General features: G+C 38.3%; 1 protein-coding gene across 1 annotated transcript in view; it reads right to left on the bottom strand.

The window, feature by feature from the left end:
• Morc1 (MORC family CW-type zinc finger 1) overlaps positions 1-21,520 on the bottom strand; it is a 153,862-nt gene that overhangs the window by 47,139 nt on the left and 85,203 nt on the right. Inside the window, exons 15-19 of the mRNA XM_077110339.1 lie at positions 20,144-20,272; positions 17,824-17,929; positions 13,069-13,207; positions 5,327-5,473; positions 2,761-2,904 (exon numbers count right to left, since the gene is read on the bottom strand). Coding sequence (XP_076966454.1) covers positions 2,761-2,904; positions 5,327-5,473; positions 13,069-13,207; positions 17,824-17,929; positions 20,144-20,272 — 665 coding nt within the window. The remainder of the gene's footprint in view (positions 1-2,760; positions 2,905-5,326; positions 5,474-13,068; positions 13,208-17,823; positions 17,930-20,143; positions 20,273-21,520) is intronic.

The raw sequence follows: 21,520 nt of genomic DNA, 5'->3' as shown, positions 1-21,520 counted from the left end.
TTATTAATATTTTGCCAACACATTAGGAACTTATTTCTCATGGCCAGCCACTGGCAAATGATTTTTCCTGTTCTCCACTTCAGGAAAATCCTGTTCCTGATCTAACTCTCAGACTATGATGCTAATTTAGTATAAGTAAAGTCAGTAGATTCTGAGCCTGGTTGTGCAATTTAGCTATGTAGTGATTTTAAGAAAATTCCTATAAAAGGAATTGTATTGTGAGTTTGTATTAAAACACTCTATCAGCTCCTGACTCCTCGATACAGAAGCAGAAGAAGCAAATAAAGAAAACAGAAAAAAAAAAAAAAGACACTCTGCAACAAGTTTCCAGTTTTTAACTTGAATAGTGAAGAAACCAAAGACATAAATATTTACATCTATCTATCTATCTATTTAAAGGTTGGCTGGGGGCTTCTCAATCTCATCACCTGACTGTTTAGAAATATTAATAATTAAAATTGCAAAGAGTTTTTTTGTATATTTGTGTGTGTGTGTGTGTGGCTGATAAGACTAAGAGGCTCTAAGACTTTATAAATGTTTTTTCTTAAAGAAGCTCTAAGGTTCAAAATGTTCTCTGAATTTTAAATTTTAGATAATATACATTTGAGAAATATGATACTATATGACATTTAGCAAATACAAGGAAGAATGTAGGAATTGTATATACAATATATACAACAAATTTCTAAACAAATGTACATCCATGGACTGAATCTCTCTCTCTCCTCCTCCCTCCCCCGTCTCCCCCCCCCCTGCATGCACACGTACACACACAATCTTGGAAAGAAATACATTAAAATATTTAAAATGGTCATCATGCTCAGGCAGTAAAATTATTGGTGACTTAAATTTTGTTTATGTTTTATTTTGTAAGTTTCCCCTAATAAACAGATATCACTCTTAAAAAAAATGGCATTAAATCTAAGTGCTTCACTCTCTGAATCTCATAAACCATAACATTTGACCCTTGATAAGACTCATCTCTCACATGGAAAATATGACAAAAATTGGCTCTCACCTACTTTAAGTACTCACCTTAAGTGTTGAAGTAAGGCAGGTGGGAGTGAACTCAGCAATCCTACTCGCTGGTATAAATCTGAGCTTTTATGGGGGAAAAATCAATAAGACAGATTTAAGTAAAAATAACTTTCAATTGGCTTATTATAGTAATTCAGTATTTCTCATTTGTGAAAGAAGTGTCAAGATACACACCCCACCTGTAACACTTTAGATGTAGTGCAAGGCTGTCCTGATTAGTAATGACTATTATAAAACAATCAGATGGTTTGTTCAAACATTGAAGGTTAAATGTCTTGTGAGTAACTTTGGGGTGTCTGTGTGAAACTCTCCCTCATCCCTTGTCTTCCCTCTGTTGAGACCCTCTGTTCCCCACCTGTAGGACCCAGGGTCTGTAGTGACTCCTGACCTCTGAGTGGCTCTCTCTGGCTCAGACATCTGGATCTAAGATTCAATGGACTCCGAGGGTAAACTGACTCTACCTGTTTTCCTACTAACAGAAATGTTGCTGTATCTTCAACATCCATTGTTTGCCCTGTACTCTGAAGCACAGCTAGGGAACAGGCAGGTAGTTGCCCTCTCCAAAAAAGGAACTCCTTTTAAATATTTGGACGTGATCATCATGGCCCTAAGATGATCAGATATTAATAAAACACAGAGAAGATCGTTAAGGAGTAGTGCAGACCCTGCCCTCTGGGCCCAGGTCTTCTGCTCTTGTGAGATTCTAGTTAGGTGTCTGCTTGTACTTCCTTTCTGACACGCCCCGTGTCCTTTCCTGGGCCACAAACTTCATCATGGTGTCCAGCTCCATGTCCAGATTCTCCAGGAGAGACCATTTACCTCACTCTTGTAAGTACCTTACCTCATAAATTGGAGTCCCAATTCTAATTAAGGTTTGGATATGCTCTGTTGAAAAATTTTCTGATGCAGATTGCCTGTATAGATTTTGAAATGGTGTCTTTTTCTGTGTTCTTAGATTCAAATGCCTCTTCGTGGTACCTTACACCTGCAGGTAGCTTCAAGGCAATACTTCCAAACTGAATTCATTATATCACCTCTGCATACGCACTCACCCCAATCAGTACTTCCTAATTTGACTTCCCTCTTGGTTAACAGCCTCACCAAACACTGAGACAACCACACTAGAGGCCCCAGTTTGTCTTGGCTCATCAAGACAACACCCCAGACCTAATCAGTGAATTTCTGCACTTAAGTCTTTTATGAATTCAAAATCTTTCAGTAACCTCAAGTCAACACCCTTTCTAAAGGCCTAACCGCTCCTTTCCTGCTTCCAGTTCAGTGATTTCTCTAGCCCCATGCCACAACCATTTTATATACCATGCTATTCCTTTCATTAAAATAAAGAGGATGAGAGAAAAGATGGAGAATGGCAGAGAAGAGCAACATTCTCAAAATCGGATGCATATTATTAGAATCATCTGATAAGCCTTTAAAAAAGAAAAACGATGCCATGTCCTTACAATCAGAAACTTTCATTTAATTATGTGGGGTGGGGCCTGGCTTAGTCCTTTCACATGTTCTCCAAAGGATTCTAATGTACAGTCGGGATGGAGTACCACAAGCCTGGAGGGTAGAGACTCACTCTACGGTACAAGGAATGGCATACACAGTCAGCGCAGGGTTACTGAGTGGAACTAACAGCATCTGGCACAACACACGAACTGTTTTCAAACAGTTGCAGGTGGGCTTTCGAAATCCTCTTCTGAGTCATCCCCCATCCACCTCCACCATGTTGCCCTCATGCACTGAAGGCCCAATTACATTTTTACAGTCACTTTCATGCCGTCCTGCTTCTGGATAATCCATTTCCTCGTCCTGGGATGGCCTTAACAAGCCTGTCCTTTTGTCAAATTCCACTCGCTCAATCTCAGTTTAAAAATTATCCACACCAAATACTTACCCCAATTGCCCAATTAACTGTTTATCATCTATGCCCTCATGCCATTGTTCCTTTTTAGATGTTTATGTAGATAACATATTTACATTGGGACAACATACATTTTAAAAGTACATTAAAAAGAAGTTTCCTTACCACTGTGTTTTGCATTTACCCAGCTCATAGTCCACCAACACATAACCACTGCTACCACTTTATAGTTTATCTTTCCAGAGATTTGTTTATACATCATATACTTGTATGTGTACTTACATGTAAATTTCCCCATTTTGGGGGTAGGGAAAAATGATAGTGTATTATGTACACAGTCCACACCCTACTTTTTCACTTAAAGATATTTCCTAGCATTCTTTCTCTTTTAGTACTTATAAAGCTTCTTCATACCCTTTTGTTATGGTTTAGATAAAAGGTGTCCTCCCAAAACTCAAGTGTGAGACAATGCAAGAGAGTCAGAGGTGAAATGATTGGGCTATGAGAGCCTTAACACAATCAGTGAATTAATCCACTTGAATGGTTTAGCTGGGTGGTAATGATAGATTACATTTTCCTTTTTTTATTTTTCCTAATGACTATACATTTTTATTCCACTGTCTGATCAGATAATATGATACTTCTCAGTGTTTACCAGTACTAAAACTTATGTTTAAGTGGTCTAAATGAGAACCTTTAAGTTATAAAACCCAAATGGATTTAGCACAAAGCCCAGATATTAGTAGTAAAAACATATTTGCACACTTAACTAAATAATGCAGCAGAATGGAAGACAACAGACCAAAGCAATTTTTTAATTGAAACACCTTCTGTTGACATAGGACATAGGAATACATATATAATTAGTGCACTAAAATAAATTTGCATGTTAAGTGTAGTATATGAAGTTGACCTTAATAAAAAAAAAAAGTTAAAAAGTTTACCTAAAAATTTGCTCTTTGATTCCAATTAGAAATGGAGTTTTCATCTAAAGTATATTTCTGCTAATAGATGATGATATTCAGCATTGGTTTGGGGGTTGGCCTATAATTTTTAACATGCAGTTTTTTAAAAAATCACATTTTTAAATTTGAGGAATACATTTTTACATCTTTGATTGCATTTTGCAAAATAGAAATCTGTCAACAGTTAATCTACTTCAAATTCTGTCTCAGTTACTTAATGAGTAGCTGTTTACTAATGATAGTGTCTTTTTTATCATCATCATCATCATTTCAGATATCAAAAAAGAATAATTACCCTCGAAATTTTGCAAATATCAGTGTTATTTTTAAATGACTGTCATAAACTCTTTCAACAAAACTATTAAATTTCTTTACAGGTTTAAAAAGACCTGTAAATCTCAAACTGAATCAGTGAAAGCTGCATAAAATGAACTGTCTCTGGAGCAGGAAAAACTGAGGAATCCATTAGCCAGGAATGAAAGGGAAATATCTGTGGTGAACAATTTAGAGAAAGAGGCAGAAATCCGGATTCTGAAATTGCAGCTCTAGAGATCTTTGTTCAGTCCATGTAGTGTAGATCCAGGAATCTGCTTTTCTACAAACATGTGAAGTTGTTCTTAAACAGATGGTCCAATAATCTTAGATTCACAGCCTTGGAGATTCTCCTTTCTAATTCTATACCCATGCTGTGTGGGACTATAGAGAGAATACTTCTGTGTTTCTGCAGTTAGTACTTTCTGATTCCATTTTACTGAACTTGAGACCTGGGCTAAAAGGAATGAATCCTGGAACTTAATGTATGACTGATTATCAGTGAGACAGCACCTGGGGGACTTCCCTGGGGACAGTGGTCTCTGGAGGGTGTGCTTACATTCTAAGGGAGGGATAGGATCTGGGACTATAGGGATGCACCTTTGCTGTAAAGCTGCAGAAGCTGGTCTTATCTCACCCTGGAAAAACTTATTTTTACTCCATATAATAAGAGTAAAAGCCCAGGCTCCTTCCCAAAGAGCAAAATAGTGTGAGGACTGCCACTGTCTTATATAAATGCCCAGATTCAATTTTCTTTTTCTTTCAGAATTCCTTGCCTATAATACAAACTGCAGTGCATATGCAGGAGAACATCTGGTTTTACTTCCATGCATCCTTTACCTTAGAGGTAAGAACTAGAGTAAAGGGGAATCCACATAATGATGTACTATAACTAAATAACAATCTGCCCTGCTCCATTATTCTCACATTTGCATTCAAAATAATACTAATAACTATAGATATTTTTAAAATAATAGCTTAGGATAGGAGATGTGCAACTAGTGCTCATAGGTTCTAAAATTTGGGTGGGTCCTTGCAAGTGTCTAGCCTAATCCAATTTTTTCTACAGAGCTGGGGGTGGGGGTGATTTAATGATGGAGGACTAGACACATTAGACAGACCTGAGGTCACTCAACTTATATACTACACAGTCAGGACCTGAAACCAGGTACCCTGACACCAGGCCAATGCTGTCACTGCCTCCTGCTACTTCTTCCTCCTTCAACGAGCTCCTGAGCATCACTCCTTCTGCACAGCTTTCCAAAGTGACCACTCTGCTCTCCAAATATGCCTGCTATTCACAGAGCTCCTCAAAAAAAAAAAAAAAATTATGATCAGTATTAGCTGTTTTCAATTTTCCCTACCCAGAAAAAGTATCAATCTGAAGTGAACAAAGAAGAACACAGTAGTTTAAACAGCTGCGAATTAAAATTAATCATATGTGTAAAATCTACCTTTATTCCTAGTTGTTTTTGTGACCTTATCCAGAGAGGAAATAGAGTTTAGTGCGGGAGGGCTGGGTCTGGAATCAGAGTGCACTGGTTGAAATCAGGGCTCTGCAGTTCCTAACTCTATCTTTGGCAAATTACTTCCCTGTGTCTCAGCTTCCTCATTTATAAAACAGGAATCAAACAACCATACGACCATCATCAGGATAAAATAAGTCAGTACATTTAGAGCACCTTTTACAGGGTCACATTTTAAGTGCTAGTATTTAATGCTTCCATTCAGCCTTCTCATTTAAGCTCCTCCATCTATATGACATGTCGAGTGATAATAATCATTCAGGTAGTTTTAAAATTCACCCAAAATATACACAATTATGGAAATCTTGAGGGAGAAACTGGAAAGAAGAAAGGGAATTAGAATTACGATAAGTCTTTGCTTTGTACATTAAAATATCCCATGGCAATCAAATTGTATTGCATATTTAGAAACAAATGGCAGATGCAACATGAAGCAAATGAAGCTAAACTTCAGTACCCCTCCCCTAGACGAACTTCTTTCATGATCCTAGCACAACTTTGTATTTATAATGCTATGTTTTCTTTTTTTTTAAATAGTGGTCCCCAAGATGATATAAAAGGCTACAAAAACCAGACTTAGATTTGCCCTGGTTCTGAAGTATTTTAAACAATACTTAGTTATCTTCAAATGCTAGGAATTATTAACAGGGGTCTTGGCTCATATCTAGAGGGCCTTCTTGAGATTCTATTGAACAGGAGAAAGATGATTCTAGACCACTGTAGAACAAAGGTCATGGACGAACACTTGCCTATTCTCTAGGGGTGTATGAAAACCTCTCATTTGTCCGCAGTCTTCCCACCTGCATAGGAGGCTGGAGCTGGTCAGGGAAGACCAGCCAAAGGAATGGGAGTCTTAAACACACATCGGCAAGATTCAAGGTGGAAAACAGGATCTGAGTTTTGAATTTCACTTAGTCCTATAGAGTTGGGCCAGAGGAAGGAGCCATATATTACCAGGAGACAAAGATTTAACAATGGTAAATCAGGGATGTGATATAAGGGATTTAAGTTCAAAACTGAAACAGGAACAATGAAGTCCACTTTCCTGAAATGAATTCAAAATGCAAAGCTGGGTCCTGAGTAAGAGGAGAAATTAGGACAAACAAGATTCAAGCTCAGAGGGGGAGGACATAGGCATGCTGGGGAGTAGCTTTCTTTGGAAGGAAGCCAAATATGTGTATTTTACTCAGCAGTCAGAAAACAGGCCCTGAAGTATATCCAGGATACCAGGGAGCCTGAGATTCCTTGCTTGGCATGCACACTCACTGAGAATTGGTTGGACACATAGTTCAGGTGCTCAAGGAGTTTTTGTGGGGCAGAGATCAAACAGGTGTATTTGCATTAAAATCCAAATCAATATTCTCTCCAGTGAAAACAATTTCAGGCAACATACCGGAACCTCTCTCCCCCTCTCTGTCTCTGTTGATGTGAGCAGGAATGTGAGGCATGCAGACAGGGATGTATTGTGGCATGACTGCTGGCCCCTGTCAAAGCTGTTTCTGACCTTCTCAGAAAAAGGCTGTGTCCCCTCTGGACTCAGACTCATTTTGGCCTTGAGCAGCAGTGTTTAGTCACTTCCATGAAAGGCAGGAGCAGACAGTGAACAGGATTCCTCAGTCCCCATCTCCAGGAAAAAAAGATGACTTATGAAACCAGAGACAGAATATCTTGGGCTCCCTGAACCACACCATGCCACAAAAGCCAGGCTGCTATGATGTCACACTAACACTGGGGCTGTCTGGGTTTCTTTTAGTGAACTAAAAATGCTCTTTTGTCAAGGAAATGTGACATCGACTACTTGAGAAGGGATGAGTAAGAAAGAATTTAGACAAGCAATTCGAACTGAGAAGTGGAACAGCTTCTGCTAGGTACTTACTTGCCCAGTGCAGAGCCAGATGTGGAGGGAAGCACAGAGAAGAGGAGCAGCACCTGATGCTTGCCTTCAGGGGATTTCTGGACTCATTAATCATCATCAATTCTTTTACCATCTCATCTGGTATGCCGTGAACCCAGGGCCCACAAGTGTGAACACACGAGGCATTATCCCTCTTGGGAAAGCAATGCATCACCACAGAGGAATGAGATCTTTGTAGCAAGAATAATAAAGTAAAATATTTCAACTACAATGAGTATAATAGCCTGTTGCTAGACAAGGGTCTTTTGGTGTCATAAATTTTAGATCATGGCAGTTTATGTAAGGAGGCTGAAAAGTACTCTGGATGAATAAATATGTTTTCAAAGGCATCTGTCACTATAGTTACACAGATCGGAGATCTCGGCATCCTGCACAATAATGACGCATTAAAAAGATTAAACTCTAAAATGGAAAAATGTGTTCACATTCTTCATTACAAAGTTGTACTCAATATGCAATTTCAATTTGAAACACACAGCTAAAAGTTCAGCAAGCTGCCTTTGCTCTACATTTTACTGCTAAAACAACCGACATGGGAATTGCTAGATTATACCATTTCATTTTTCTTTTTGTGAGTCCATATAAGCACTGTAAAAGAATCAGACGCTATTGCTGAAGTTCCTTTTCCATAGGCATGGGATTTTATGAAGGATATTCATTTGATGGGAAGGCTGGGAACATAACAAATGAAATCCAAATTCAGCCTCTGTAATCCCAAACATAACTCTTTTATTGTGAACAAATGTAAGAACATTTTGGTTTCCAATAATATATGCAAAAGTCAGTAAGTTTCAACCTATAGTCAGCCAATCTGATCAAATAAAAATTGTTTATCTTGTGAAACAAATTTTTTATGAACCAAATTATTCCTTCCATCCTTCATTCATTGTTTGGTCAGTCATATTACATGAAAAATCCTGGCCTATGTTCTGATGAGAATACCCAGATGAATAAAAAATCATTCTTGTCAGCAACAGTAGCACACATCCATAATCCCAGTGGCTCAGGAGTTTAAGGCAGGAGGATCTCAGTTCAAAGCCAGCCTCAGCAAAAGTGAGACACTAAGCAACTCAGTGAGACCCTGTCTCTAAGTAAAATACAAAATAGGGCTGGGGATGTGGCTCACTCACCCAGTGTCCCTGAGTTCAATCCCCAGTACACCCCCCGCCCCGCACCAAATCATTCTTTATTTTCAAAGAAAGGGCCATTATAGTCTAATGTAGGAGATGGAATGGATACATAAGTAGCCATAATATACCAGGTAGAAGGTGAAAACATGCTCTAAGAAGGACATACACAGGACGAAGAGAATTGAAAGGAAGGAAATGTTTTTTTTCAGACAGGAAAATAGAAGATTTCATAAGGGTTTGGTATTTTGGTTTTGGATCTTGAGGGACTGGGGAGGACCAGAAGCCAGGACACACAAGAATGTGGGGACAAAGACACTCAGAATAGAAGTGGAGATCATGGGGTGGGAGTGGGGTGGGGGTGTGGGGGAGTGTGGACACAAAGCAGCTCAGAAAAGCACCATGCAGAGTGGAAGAAAGTGAAGCTAGAAAGGCAAGGTGTGTCAGATTAGAGTGAGCCTGAACACTGGAATAACAATTTAATATTAATTAGGAACTATTAACTCAGAAAGGCCTAGAGGATACCTAAGCAATAAGGTATTCTCTGCACAAACTGACTGATTATACAAATATATACTTAGTAACATTACCTAGATTCAATGGGGGTCAATATAGTGTAATTTAATTCAGGAAATGAAGTTATGATCTGTCTTTTCATTGGGATGAGGAGTATCAAATGCATTTTAAGTAGTACCAAAAAAATCCTGAATGAAATTTAACTAAAACTACAATCTGTGTGCATAGTCATCCTTGTCATTCAATGGAAGGCAGAAGAGAAATCTAACTGTGACTCAAAACTGAGAAAGTACTCAAATGCACAGGTGTTGGTTTTATAACTCGCTGTAAGGTTTTTAAGTTATTGTCTGGATACACTGAAAAACAGAATAACAATTATCCAGTTAATTTGCCAATTAGCAGCCAGGCAATCAAGTGACGCAGTGAAAAGGGAAACGCTTTATTTGGCCAGCAGGTGGCACTTGTCACTCAGTATAGAAACGGCTTGTTATGAGGAACGTAGCCGAGTGGAGTCAGGCACAGATTACTCTGTCATCTATTCAGAAAAAGAAAGATTGGAATGTGTCCTTCAGCAGCACAACCCATAATGAGGGTCTTGACTTGTCGACGCAGCTTATCAATTGCATGAGGGCAGCCCTTTACTCTATGAAATGCACCACAGGTGACAGCTCTTGAATTTGCCCTCTCCTGTTAGGTTTACTGAACTTGGCTATTTCCTTTAACAAATACAATTTGCAATAAATTAGTTTGTTGCCTTGTAAACGTTCTTATGTCCTTTTGTCTGAATTTATCCTGTGAGACTAGGAACAAATTGGGCTGGAATGAGGCAAAAAAGGGCGGGGGGGACAAATCCTAAACTTGCGTTTAGGGGGTACTGCTGGAAGTCAGACTTTGTCCCTACACCTGGGTAAGCTGTGTGCAAGCAGGGACTCCCGTTACAATAGTACCATTCCTCTCATCACTCTACTCTCCCGAGTATTGGTGACACAACACCCAGAACCACAAAGCCTGAGATCCAGAAAGACCTTGGGTTTACCTAACCCCGCCTTTATTTTCCAAATCAGGATGCCAGCTGCCATCAGAGCTGAAATGTAAGAGGGTATGCAATAAAGTAAGCAGGTTTAAGTCATTTCTGTTGCTTGCTCCCCAGCGGTCACTGGTAGTGGGAGGCAGGAAGAGAGAAGTGGAGGTGGGCAAAACATACATGGCATAAACTTATGGTCTCCTGATTTGAGAGAATGGGCAATAAACACAGTGGATCACAGTGATAAGCTAGGTTGGTCTTCCAGAGGCATCTCGTCCACACTTGAACCTGTCTACACTGCACCTGAACGGAACCAGAGCCCTGCTTTTCTGGCGTCCCCACCTATTCTTATATCACATCCTAAGAACACTTCTCCTGAATGACAGTCAGAAACATGGTAAATCCACACACAGCATCAGATAATTGTGAGTCCTCTTGCTAGCATCAGGCGGATACCATCAAAATAGAGTTTTTGAACAGTTTGATAGATTATTTTTGTGAAGGGAAACTAAGGTGACCTTTCAGAATCTCCTATTCAGCAATGACCATATTTAATAAAGAACTGCATTGTTTTAAAAAGATTGATCCACCACAAAAGTACTGGGTTTATTTTTAAAACACTTAAGCTTGGCAGGTAATTTGAAAGGTTGGTTCCATGAAGGAAAAAATCAGTGCTTATTTACAAGATTTTCTTTATGTTGTTGTCAACTGGAAAGCTCAGTCCATTTCCCACTATTTACCCTAAATAAACTCAAGGCATAAGTTCCTGTCCATCTCCTCTATGGAATTTTCTTTGACAGCACCCTTACTATCTTATAACAAATTTCTATTACAGTGTTGGGTATGACCAGACAAGTATGGAACTAAGATTGCCTTATTAGCGATTACTAATTTTTAAACTTCTTTGAGGTTGGTATATTGTCCGGATGTGTGTTTCACCTATGTGTCAGGTATTGTTTTAGGAACACAGAGTCTCAGTAAGTAGAGCTGAGACTATCCCTGTTCTCAAGGTACAATCTGATATTAGGGTTACTCTGAATTCCCCACAATGCCTTGCCTGGAACAGCCTCAAGGACAAGTTTGTATTCAGTGACCACCTCAAAAGTAGTTGATTGCCTATGGGTAGGTTACTGAAGGGCAATGATTATGAAAAAGTATTTAAAGATTTTAGGGCTATTTTCACAAATGGATCTTGTGAAATTTTTTATTCACAAAAAGAAAAGGAAGGATAGTGAGGATTCTTATGTCCTCTGAACTAATGCCAGTAGATTTCTACATAAGTACTGTTCAACTTCTTTGTTACATTTGAAACAAACTGAATCTATAGCCCTGGCTTACATTTTTACTGAAAAATCAACTATCAAGAAAGATTGAGCGGAACTGAAGGCCCAAATCTGTTATTCCATCAGCTGCCATCAAAATTTCTACCTCAATAATGAATAAAACATTCAAACCTTAACAAACAAGCTAATTAAGTCTTCATGATTGACACTATTAATATCCAACGGTCCGCTCTGACCTCTTGAGGAAAGGAAAAAACAAAATCCAGAGACAGCCAAAAGGTAAAATCAATTCTGGATATGCTGCACGCCTTTACAAAGCTGCAAGGAGTGCTAAGCAACACAAGAAACTACACATAACTAAGATGTTCCAGAATGGGAAGATCTGAATCGAGCTACTTGCTTATTTATTACAATAATCTCAGGCTGTAATAACTTTACCTCTGACTTCTGTTACCAAACCAATGACTAGAAATTCCACTTCGTATAGAAAGTTTAGCTATTGTCTGGATGTGGGAGTGCTCAGAAAATGTTTCCAAAGAGGTTCTCAGGATCTTTCCAAGATAGACCAAGATCCCTGCTAAAGGAGGGGCAGGTGTGTCTGTCATCTCAGGCTGTGTCTGACCTGCACTTCAGATCTTTCACCAGGTGCAAGAGATGCGATGGTAAAACTCTTTACCTTGGAGGAGTCCAGAAAGACTGGAGCTTTTGACTATAGCTCCATCACAGAATTTTCTATTCTAATGAGCCTTTTATTTCCTGACCTCTATAGAGGAGTCAACACGTTTGTACATATGTGCTGACCATCTCAAATGCTATTTGAAAAAGCTGACAGGCTATACATAATAAAGTTGAAAACACTGAATTTAGATGCTAACTCTTTAAAATAAACAGAGACATAATTACTTTACTAAGAAAATAAAACAATTTTTCTACATGTCACCAGAAACTATTATGCTTACCCATGTTTATTAATACTAATGTTTTATTTATTGAGTTTTCTTAACAAATAAATATGACTTTGACTTTCTGTGTTAATAGGATAATATTGTTTAAAAGAGCTCTTTACCTAAAAATGTCCACCCTCAGGAAAGAATCCTAATGAAACAGAAATAACCTAACCTTTGGAATCATACAGATTCATGTCCCCATCTTGACCAGGTGACCTTGGACATGCTGGCTGAACTCTATGAAACTTCACCTGCAGCTGCAAAGTAAAAATAAATGTTCCTGCTCCTCACAGGCATTGTTGTTGCATAGGAGAAGCTTAGGTATCACATGTGCAAAGTTGTGTTTTTTTTTAAATAGAACTCTCTACCTGTCTTTGGAATCACTCTCTGGAATAGTTCTTACATCAAAAATTAAAAGAAAATAACAAAAGGAAGAAAAAAAGAGCCTACACATTTTTCTTGAATAAACCACATTAGTCAATTTGCACATATGAAACCAACAGCTCAAGAGTCACACTTGAATTTGTAAAGAGTTAATTACAGCTCACCTGTGACTGCTGTTCTGCCAGTTTATTTTGATACCTTAGGACCGACTCTCTAAGTTGCTTCTCTTTCTCATTTTTTGATGGTAATACTGTGCTCATGGTGCCCAGAGGGATGGAAGGCAGACGTTCTACCTGCCGACAACTTCAGAATCAACAAGTAAAAGATTAACATCAGGAGGAAATGCAAAGCTGTCTATTGTCTGTGAAAGATGGTTTGCTTCAGCAAGGAATTATATTTTCTGTCATGTCTTCAAAGATCAAACGCAAACAAAGATCATTATATAGATGACTTTAGGTAACATAGGACCTTATATTTCTAATTCACATGGAAAAAAGCTAAATGGAAAAGGAGGAGGGTAGCATATATTTAGGAAGATGGGAGACTATTCATTATTTTGCTAATGCTTCACTTATCCCACATTATTATGAAATGAGGGCTTTTACAAAAACGTTTTTTGGATCATTGAGCTTCATCTCATTACTGCCAAACACTTCCCCCACCCCCGCAAAAAATCGAGGGTAGAAATATATCTCTCTCTCTAAAATATATCAATTAATTCTGCCTATGAAACACATGAATCCTTTGTTTGGTGACTCAGGATCACTGAGAAGACCTTTGACACAGTATGAGGTTTTAGTCTGGGCAGGGCGGGGTGTGGGGGTGTCCTGAGACTTTAGACCTGTCACCAAATGGCTCCGATGGCCTGACTACAGCATGTTTCCCTAACACTCTGCTGCTGTCAGTATCTGCACTTGGTAGTCATCCTACCTCCCAGCCTCCGTACTAGACTCAAGTAGAATTCTGTGTGTAAGCACTTTCCTCATTATGGTTACAGAGAGAGAGAGAGAGAGAGAGAGAGAGAGAGAGAGAGAGAGAGAGAGAGAGAGAGAGAAGAGAGACTTTAGAGACATATGTTTGGGAGGTTTGAGGCCATTTTTCCTCCTTACCTTAGCTTTTGTGACTATTTTCTGGGAAACTGAGTTAGCCAAACTGTTCAAGAGGCTTTATTTTGTTCACCTTGGTACCAAGGCTTGACATGGACACAGGGCTGACTCAGGGCATAGCAGGGGATGAGCAGGAGGAGGGTGAAATGCTGAGGTCAGGTCTTGGTCAAGTTCTAGGTTAAGGAGTTTTCTATTATTGATAGGTGAGAGGTGGTGGAAGGTTCACTTGGTTACTAAAAAGAGGAGGAAAGGTCAAAGTTTGTAGAAAAAATGCATGTATGTTGGGCTAGGAGAGGAAGAAGGTGGTGAGAACAGGAAGAAGGCCTTTCATCTAAAACACTGAAGCAAATGAAAACTGCCATTTCTCTGTTTTTCGGGGCTACAGCATATATTTTTCTTGCCCTCTACCAACTGAGAAGAGTGAGAAACGACAATCAAATTCACATACTACTGTGAAAAAAAAAAAAAAACAGTTCCACCCACATATGGTGTTTGCTATTATTGTTACTTTCAAAGAAAGGTGGTAGGTAAACAAATTCTAGGGACAACTACTATATATACGGCCACCCATAGTGTGGATTTGAAGACATCTGTGGGGTGGTACTTACATAAGCTTCTATTTCATTTGAGAAAAGAACCTTGCAGCAACAGCAAGTTTTAATTCATAAAAGAAAAACCTCAAGTATTTTATTAAAATTAAGCCCATTCAATTGTCTTCATTTAAAATTTATTTTTGAAAATAATACAATTTGGATATGCAATACAACCCACAGATGTTTTTTAACATCCTTTTCAAAATTGAGACCTTTTTTTTTGGTTCAGCCAAGTAAAAGGCATCATTTTTACCCTGCTGGTAAAATGATTCCTATTTTCAATGCAGATAAATGCATAGCATGAACGTAATGAAAGTGTACTGATACCTATTTCTCAGGCACTGTGATAACAATACCCAGCCTTCCTCTGTGCTCAAAGTAGAAAACAAAATGAGGCTTTGGTGGTTTGAAAAAGAATGTCTCCGTTTTACCCTGTCCAGGTTATTGACCCTGAATAATACCACTTGTAAAAATGGTGTATTTTGGTCACTAGAAAGTATTTAAATGGAACTGGGCTTCCTGAAATGTAAAAAGGATGCTTTCTGTGAGAGACTGGTAAGGCAGAAAGAGTACATAGAGATTCTGCATCGGAACGTTGGCTTCCAGTCCAGCGCTAAAGAGGAATCCTGGGCCAGGCACTGAACCTTTCTCAGCACACCTGTTTTCTTCTCTAAGAAATGGGGAAAGTTCATAGAACTTATAAAAGAACTTATTCTGTTTCTGATCCAAGTTCTGTTCCAACAACATGGACATTGTTTATTCAAATGCTCTTTATTGCCACCGAGCCTGTGACGAGTGGCAATTAACTACTGACAACAAGCTACATTTTCTGTAAATACAGACAATGCCACTTTTCACCTCATTACTCTGTTCCTGTACTCATACAATGTTGTCTAATAAACAGCTTTACTTCACTCCTCATCAATTAATGCACTTATTTTACATGACCTATTTAAATCTAATGGTACATATGACTCAGGGAATATTTCAAGGCATACCTTAGCAGGAGCAAGGCCCAGTCTACCATATTGAAATAGAGGACTGACTAAGGGCACCAGACAAATTCTTTTCTCCCCAGGCGACATTTAAGTGCTCTCAATTAACTTCAAAAGTAATTTTGAAAAAGATGTTTAAAAATATGTATGTATTGTATACTGAAATTTCATTATATCCCCAAATCTTTGAATGAATACAATGGAATCGAATCAGTTTGTCTTTACATCTCCCCTAAATCTCCTGCTGCCACTTTATGAATATTTTTATCACAATCTTCAGTGGAAATGAAATACACATGGTCAATATTATGTTGGTGTATTTAAAGAAACAAGAACTTTAAAAATTATAAACACTTTTGCATTTTATATATTTTAAAGTCTGTTAGTTTTCTGTCAACACAACTAAATTTGTCTAGCCTCTCTCTTCACAAGTGGTGTTATTCTGATGTGTAAGAGACAATTAATGTAGCTCTGAAACTTATTCTACAAAGTTCTGCAGTGGTATTCCTACATTTCAAAGAAGAGGATGAGAATGAGCCAATTCAGGGACCATGGTAAACTGTAAATAAAGGAAGCTGTAAAGGACTGTTTGGTGAGGCTGACACTCCAGATTGGTCAAAGTCACAGCTATGGGGTTAAATCTGTGGGAGTAGCCTCAATCCCGGCTGCCTGTTATCAAGCCCCTCTCCAACTCCCCTGCAAAAGGCCAGGAACGTTCTGTAGATTGTCTTGATAAGTGAATCACAGGACTTAGAGAAAATGCACTGGGATTCTTTATTATACCCCATTCTAAGAAAGAGGAAGCCAAGATAAAGAGACGTTCGTTATCTCATTTGATCAGGTTTCATGAGCCAGTGGAGCTCAGAGTCAAACCCTGGGCAGTCTGGCCCCAGAGTTTGGACTCTAAATATAAGTAGGCTCTGAGAAAAGTTCTTAGCTCATGGTAAGTGATTAATATCATTAATTATTCTAAATATTGAAACTGAGCCAATGCTGTGTTGTTATTTAGGAGACATTTAAGTGCCAAGTTAGGGATGGACTCAAGTTGATGGTCAAGTTGATGGTGATCCTGGTCACCTTCCTTAGGGGGATGCACACTCAGAGTAGAATAACAGTCAAAGGATCCTGGTCAGGGCTCATGAACAGCTGTCTGAGGCACAGGTCTGGGCTTTGATTCTGACGTTTCTCAATGAAGAAGTGAAACTAGATGTGTGTCTCAGAGTCGTGTTCCCTGGAGCACTCAGCCTTCTGTAGAGAGTAGGGGACAGAAATGGGAAGTGGCTACCTCTGGTCCTCAGTTTCCAGCCTCCCATTCAACTAGTTCTGCATTTATCTGTTGTATGTATTTCAGTTCTGTGACAAATTTTACTTGGGAAAACACAGGTCATGTTTCAATACAAGAAAGGGAGAGTGAAAAACCTCCAGGTCATGTGAAATATAAAAGCCCTTGTACCCCCTGACATTTTCCTTCATTCTGTAAACATGACGAACCTGGAGACTCTAGGCAGAAAGGGTTTAACAGCAGTTTCTAAATATGTACTATTTTTAAAAAAACATTTGCTCTTTTTCTCAGAGCTGGATAAAAATAACCAAACAGGAATTATTACCCTAATGTCTATATTAGCAATATTGATCCACTTAGGTGGACTTAAGATTGTGTGGAAGCAATGTTTGAGTTAGGGGTGCCTTTGTTAAAGGGGAGTACTAGTTCTTTTCTCCCCTAGGGAAAGAATATTAATCTAAAAGGGCTTGTAATAACATTGACATTCATCAATATTTAATCAGTCTTTTTCCTGTTTTAGTCTAAACTTCTTTCTCTAAGAGCATGAAGCAATGAAATCAATATACGACTTAAATAGGAAAGGCACATGGTCTATCAGTTTAATGCCCCTGGATACACACCCTGGGTCAGACTCCTGTACGATCAGGTTGTATGCTGTGTGGGAAATGAACTGGAAGGCAGAACTCAGGAGCCTGTAGCCTCTGCCTGTGGAAGTGCAGAACTGCACGCCCGACATGTGCAGATTGCCACATCCAGATCGCTTTCATCCAGTAGAAAAGCACACTACCAAAATAATCTTTTCACAAGTAGCAAGGGGCTAGAAAGAGTTCAACTAGAGACCAGCTACTAAGCTAAAATCTATCACTGACATTTTCCAGTTTCATAATGTGGACTTCAGGAAATAAACAGGGACAAAGAATTAAAAAAAAAAAAAAAAAACTACCTGTTTTCCAAGAGGTTAGGATTATTAGCACAAATCCACATGTCATGAAATTCTTTTTCCTGATAATTCATAGAGGAAGGCAAGACTCTCCATTTAAGGCAAAGATCTGATAAGCAAAACAAAATCACACACACAAGAGACCATATCAGAAATGAATCTGTCACAGAAATCTGTCAAGTTTACATCCACCAAATAGAGAATCCTTCATCTCACATCACTTTGCTTGATGAATTCTATGAGTTACTTTAAAATGCTATCAAAAAATGTAGTTGTTACTATTAATACTATGGCTTCAGTTCTTTCCAGTTGGATTCTGCTTCTTTTAGCCAGAAGACCCTTAATAGATTCCACTCTACCTCTTCTTAAACCACATTATGAGTCCCAGTGACCCTGACTCTCCCATTTCCTCTGCCTCTTCCCCATTTGTTGACATCACCACTTGCTGTCACCAACCACAAGACTAACAAAGGAAAATCAAGACCTCTAAGTCATTTATGCATTTTCTTCTTCTGTACTTTCCTTTGTTCTTATTCCAGTCTCAGTATGAAGTGTCTGATTGTCCATTTCCCCTAACAGTCCCTGTTGGCCTGTAGGCCAGGGTACATCACTCTCTCTAGGTTGCACTTATATCTAATCCTGGATTCCCTCTTGACAAAGTGTTACTCGCTATTGGGTTAATAACCTGTCTTTGTTCATCTACAGCAGAGACAGTTTGCACAGTGGTTTAAAACCTGAATAGCTCCAGCTCTTACTACTTCTATGATCTTGGACAAATGATTTAACTTCTCTATGTTTCAGTATGGTGGTCTGTGAAAAGGATTAATATTAGCACCTATCTATAAAGGTTATTAAAGGTTAAATGGCATAATGATGTTGATGATAAAAGTTGACATTGCTAAAGACCTTCCTAAGGGTTAGGAAACTTCACACTTATTAATGCATAATATTCTCATAACACCTCCACAATGGAACTACAAATACTAGTCTCATTCTATAAATGAAGAAACTGAGCCTTTGAGAGGACAAATATTTTTCCCTGTTGCATCCAGCCCTCAGGTACTACAGTAAAATTCTAACAGTACCTGGCACATCAAAACTATATAAAGTAATTGTTAGCCATTATTATCATCTGATAGGTTGTCAGATACTTTCATTGATTTCCTCAGACCTTCTAAATATCTGTTTCATGTGTTCCTCTAAAGTCTTATTGCCACACACTAGTTCAGACATTTACAATTTCTCATATGGATCTTAGATTGCAAAATATCCTCAGAGGTGTGACTCCTCCCTTTGTCTGACCCTCCACAAATCACCCTTCACCGAGGTGACTTACATACAAGTTCCACCTTGCTAGATGGGTCCACCCAGGCAAAGAATTGGGGAGATGCCCATGGCACTATGTCAAGACTTCCATGAAGTTTTACATGCTATAGGTTCTTTAGTGTTTGCTTGTCTATTTTCTCTATTGGACTGTTTGCCAAAGAACATAAACTGTCCTCAATTCCATAACACTTTAGCTAGAAAGCAGACCAAATGCTCAGTGAAAAATTCTTCCATTGAAAATTCAATTTTTGGGCTGGGAATGTGGCTCAAGCGGTAGTGCGCTCGCCTGGCATGCGTGCGGCCCGGGTTCGATCCTCAGCACCACATACAAAACAAAGGTGTTGTGTCTGCCGATAACTAAAAAATAAATATTAAAAAAATTTCTCTCTCTCTCTCCCTCTCTCTGACTCCCTCCCTCTCTCACTCTCTCTTAAAAAAAAAAAAAAAGAAAATTCAATTCTTCCATTCAAAAATGCCCAATTTTTCCTTATTACTTATCAAAATTAAAACTTATCCTAGAATTCAAGGCCCTATAACATGTTATCCAACATAATATTTTTGTCTTCGATTATTTATGCATTTAGCTGACAATTACAAAGTCCTTGTTGTGAATTAGACTGAGTACTCCATATTAAAAATAGAAAAATGACTGTTTCTATGACTCCACTATAAATATTCTAGCTGAAATGTATACCTGATACTAATTCCTGTCTATGGTGAAGGAGGAAGTACCCAGTCAGGGAGAAGTCTTGGAGCTGAGGCCAGCAAGGCACTGGTATTGTCTAGCTTGATCTAGTTGAGGTTTAAGACCCAACTGTCCAACTTACTTTTCCCCTACTACAATTATTTTAACCTCTCTTCTAGACTGTAACCTCCCTGAAAGCAAAGACCATGGCTTACCCATCTTCATCTCCCTAATGCACATTTCTTAACACCATGACTTTCGTATATAGATATTCATTAGTATTTGCTACCTAGAATGGAATTAAATACATACCACACTGTACCATGAATGGGATGGCCATGGCTTGTCTTCTTTGATACTGAAGAGAATCTAAAGATGTCTCCATGTCCTTGCTATGTTGGTATCCAAATTCATTCCAAAATGACGTTAGATTTCTGTTACCTAAAACAAAGAAAGCAGGCAAAGAATAATGAAAGAAAATAAAATCAACATTATCAAGAGTTTGGATATAAACACACATATACACAATATGACCTCAGCTGTGTGAAAACATACACAGGCAAAGATATCATATACTAATAGTGGTTCTCTAAGTGGTGATATTATAGATGAAATGTTTTCTAATTTATACTTTTTTGAATTTTTCAAATTACTTGCAATGAATGTACACTATCTTTACAATAAAACTAAAGACAATAGCAGTTATAATTTTTTTACTTAAAAAATTACAATTCAGCATATTGACATTTAAAGTATCATTCTTAGTCATTCCCAGGAAGGAATGTACTAATTAAATTTTAAAGGCCACTTTTAAAATTATTAATACAAATACTTATTATTCCCATCACAGAGTCAGAGTTTCTTTATCTTTTATTAACTCTGGTTCCTTTTCTTTCCAGTTTTCATTATTTGTGCCCTACCCTAGTTCCAAACTCTATATACCCTCCTTGCTTAGAAACATCACACTTTACAGAAGACCACTGTAGAGACCTCTTTGAGAAGCTGTGCTCTTATCCTTTGATCTAACAAGTGTACAGTTAGGAATATATTACAACATTGTTTGGGAAAAAACTAGAAATATTATAAAAGCCTATGAATAGAGAACTGATAAGTTCCATTTCCAAACAATGGAACACTGGGCACCCTTTAATAACAGGAAGATAGAAATATGTGTAGTACTGCACCAAAAGCTTCCAGATACAGTTTAAATTTTTTAAAAAGATATAAAACACTATTCCCAACATAATAAACTTTTTTAACTCATGGAAAGCTTATACAAACTGAGTAAGGTGGTACATGCCTGTAATCCCAGCAACTTGGGAGGCTGAGGCAGGAGGATCCCAAGTTTGAGGCTGGTCTGGGCAACTAAGTGAAACCCTGTCTCAAAATGAAAAATAAGTGCTGGGATGTCATTCTGTGGTAAAGCACCCATGGATTCAATCCCGTGTGTGTGTGCGTGTGTATGTGTACATACACACACATAGATAAAGCATATACATAAAAAATTGTTATGAATATACTTTTCCTGAAGAGATGCAAAAGAAATTTCTTTTATTAGTGCATTAATTATACCTGATAGTGGAATTCATTGTTACACAGTCACATATGCACCTGATATACAAAGAAGTTTTAATAGTAGCTATCATTAGAGAAAAAAAAAAAAAGAAGCGAAGAGAAGTCAAGGGAAAA

Source organism: Callospermophilus lateralis, chromosome 10 (genome assembly GCF_048772815.1).
Source record: "Callospermophilus lateralis isolate mCalLat2 chromosome 10, mCalLat2.hap1, whole genome shotgun sequence".
Taxonomy (NCBI): domain Eukaryota; kingdom Metazoa; phylum Chordata; class Mammalia; order Rodentia; family Sciuridae; genus Callospermophilus; species Callospermophilus lateralis.
Note: the sequence above shows the minus strand (reverse complement) of the source record. Positions and strands in the feature narration are given on the sequence as shown.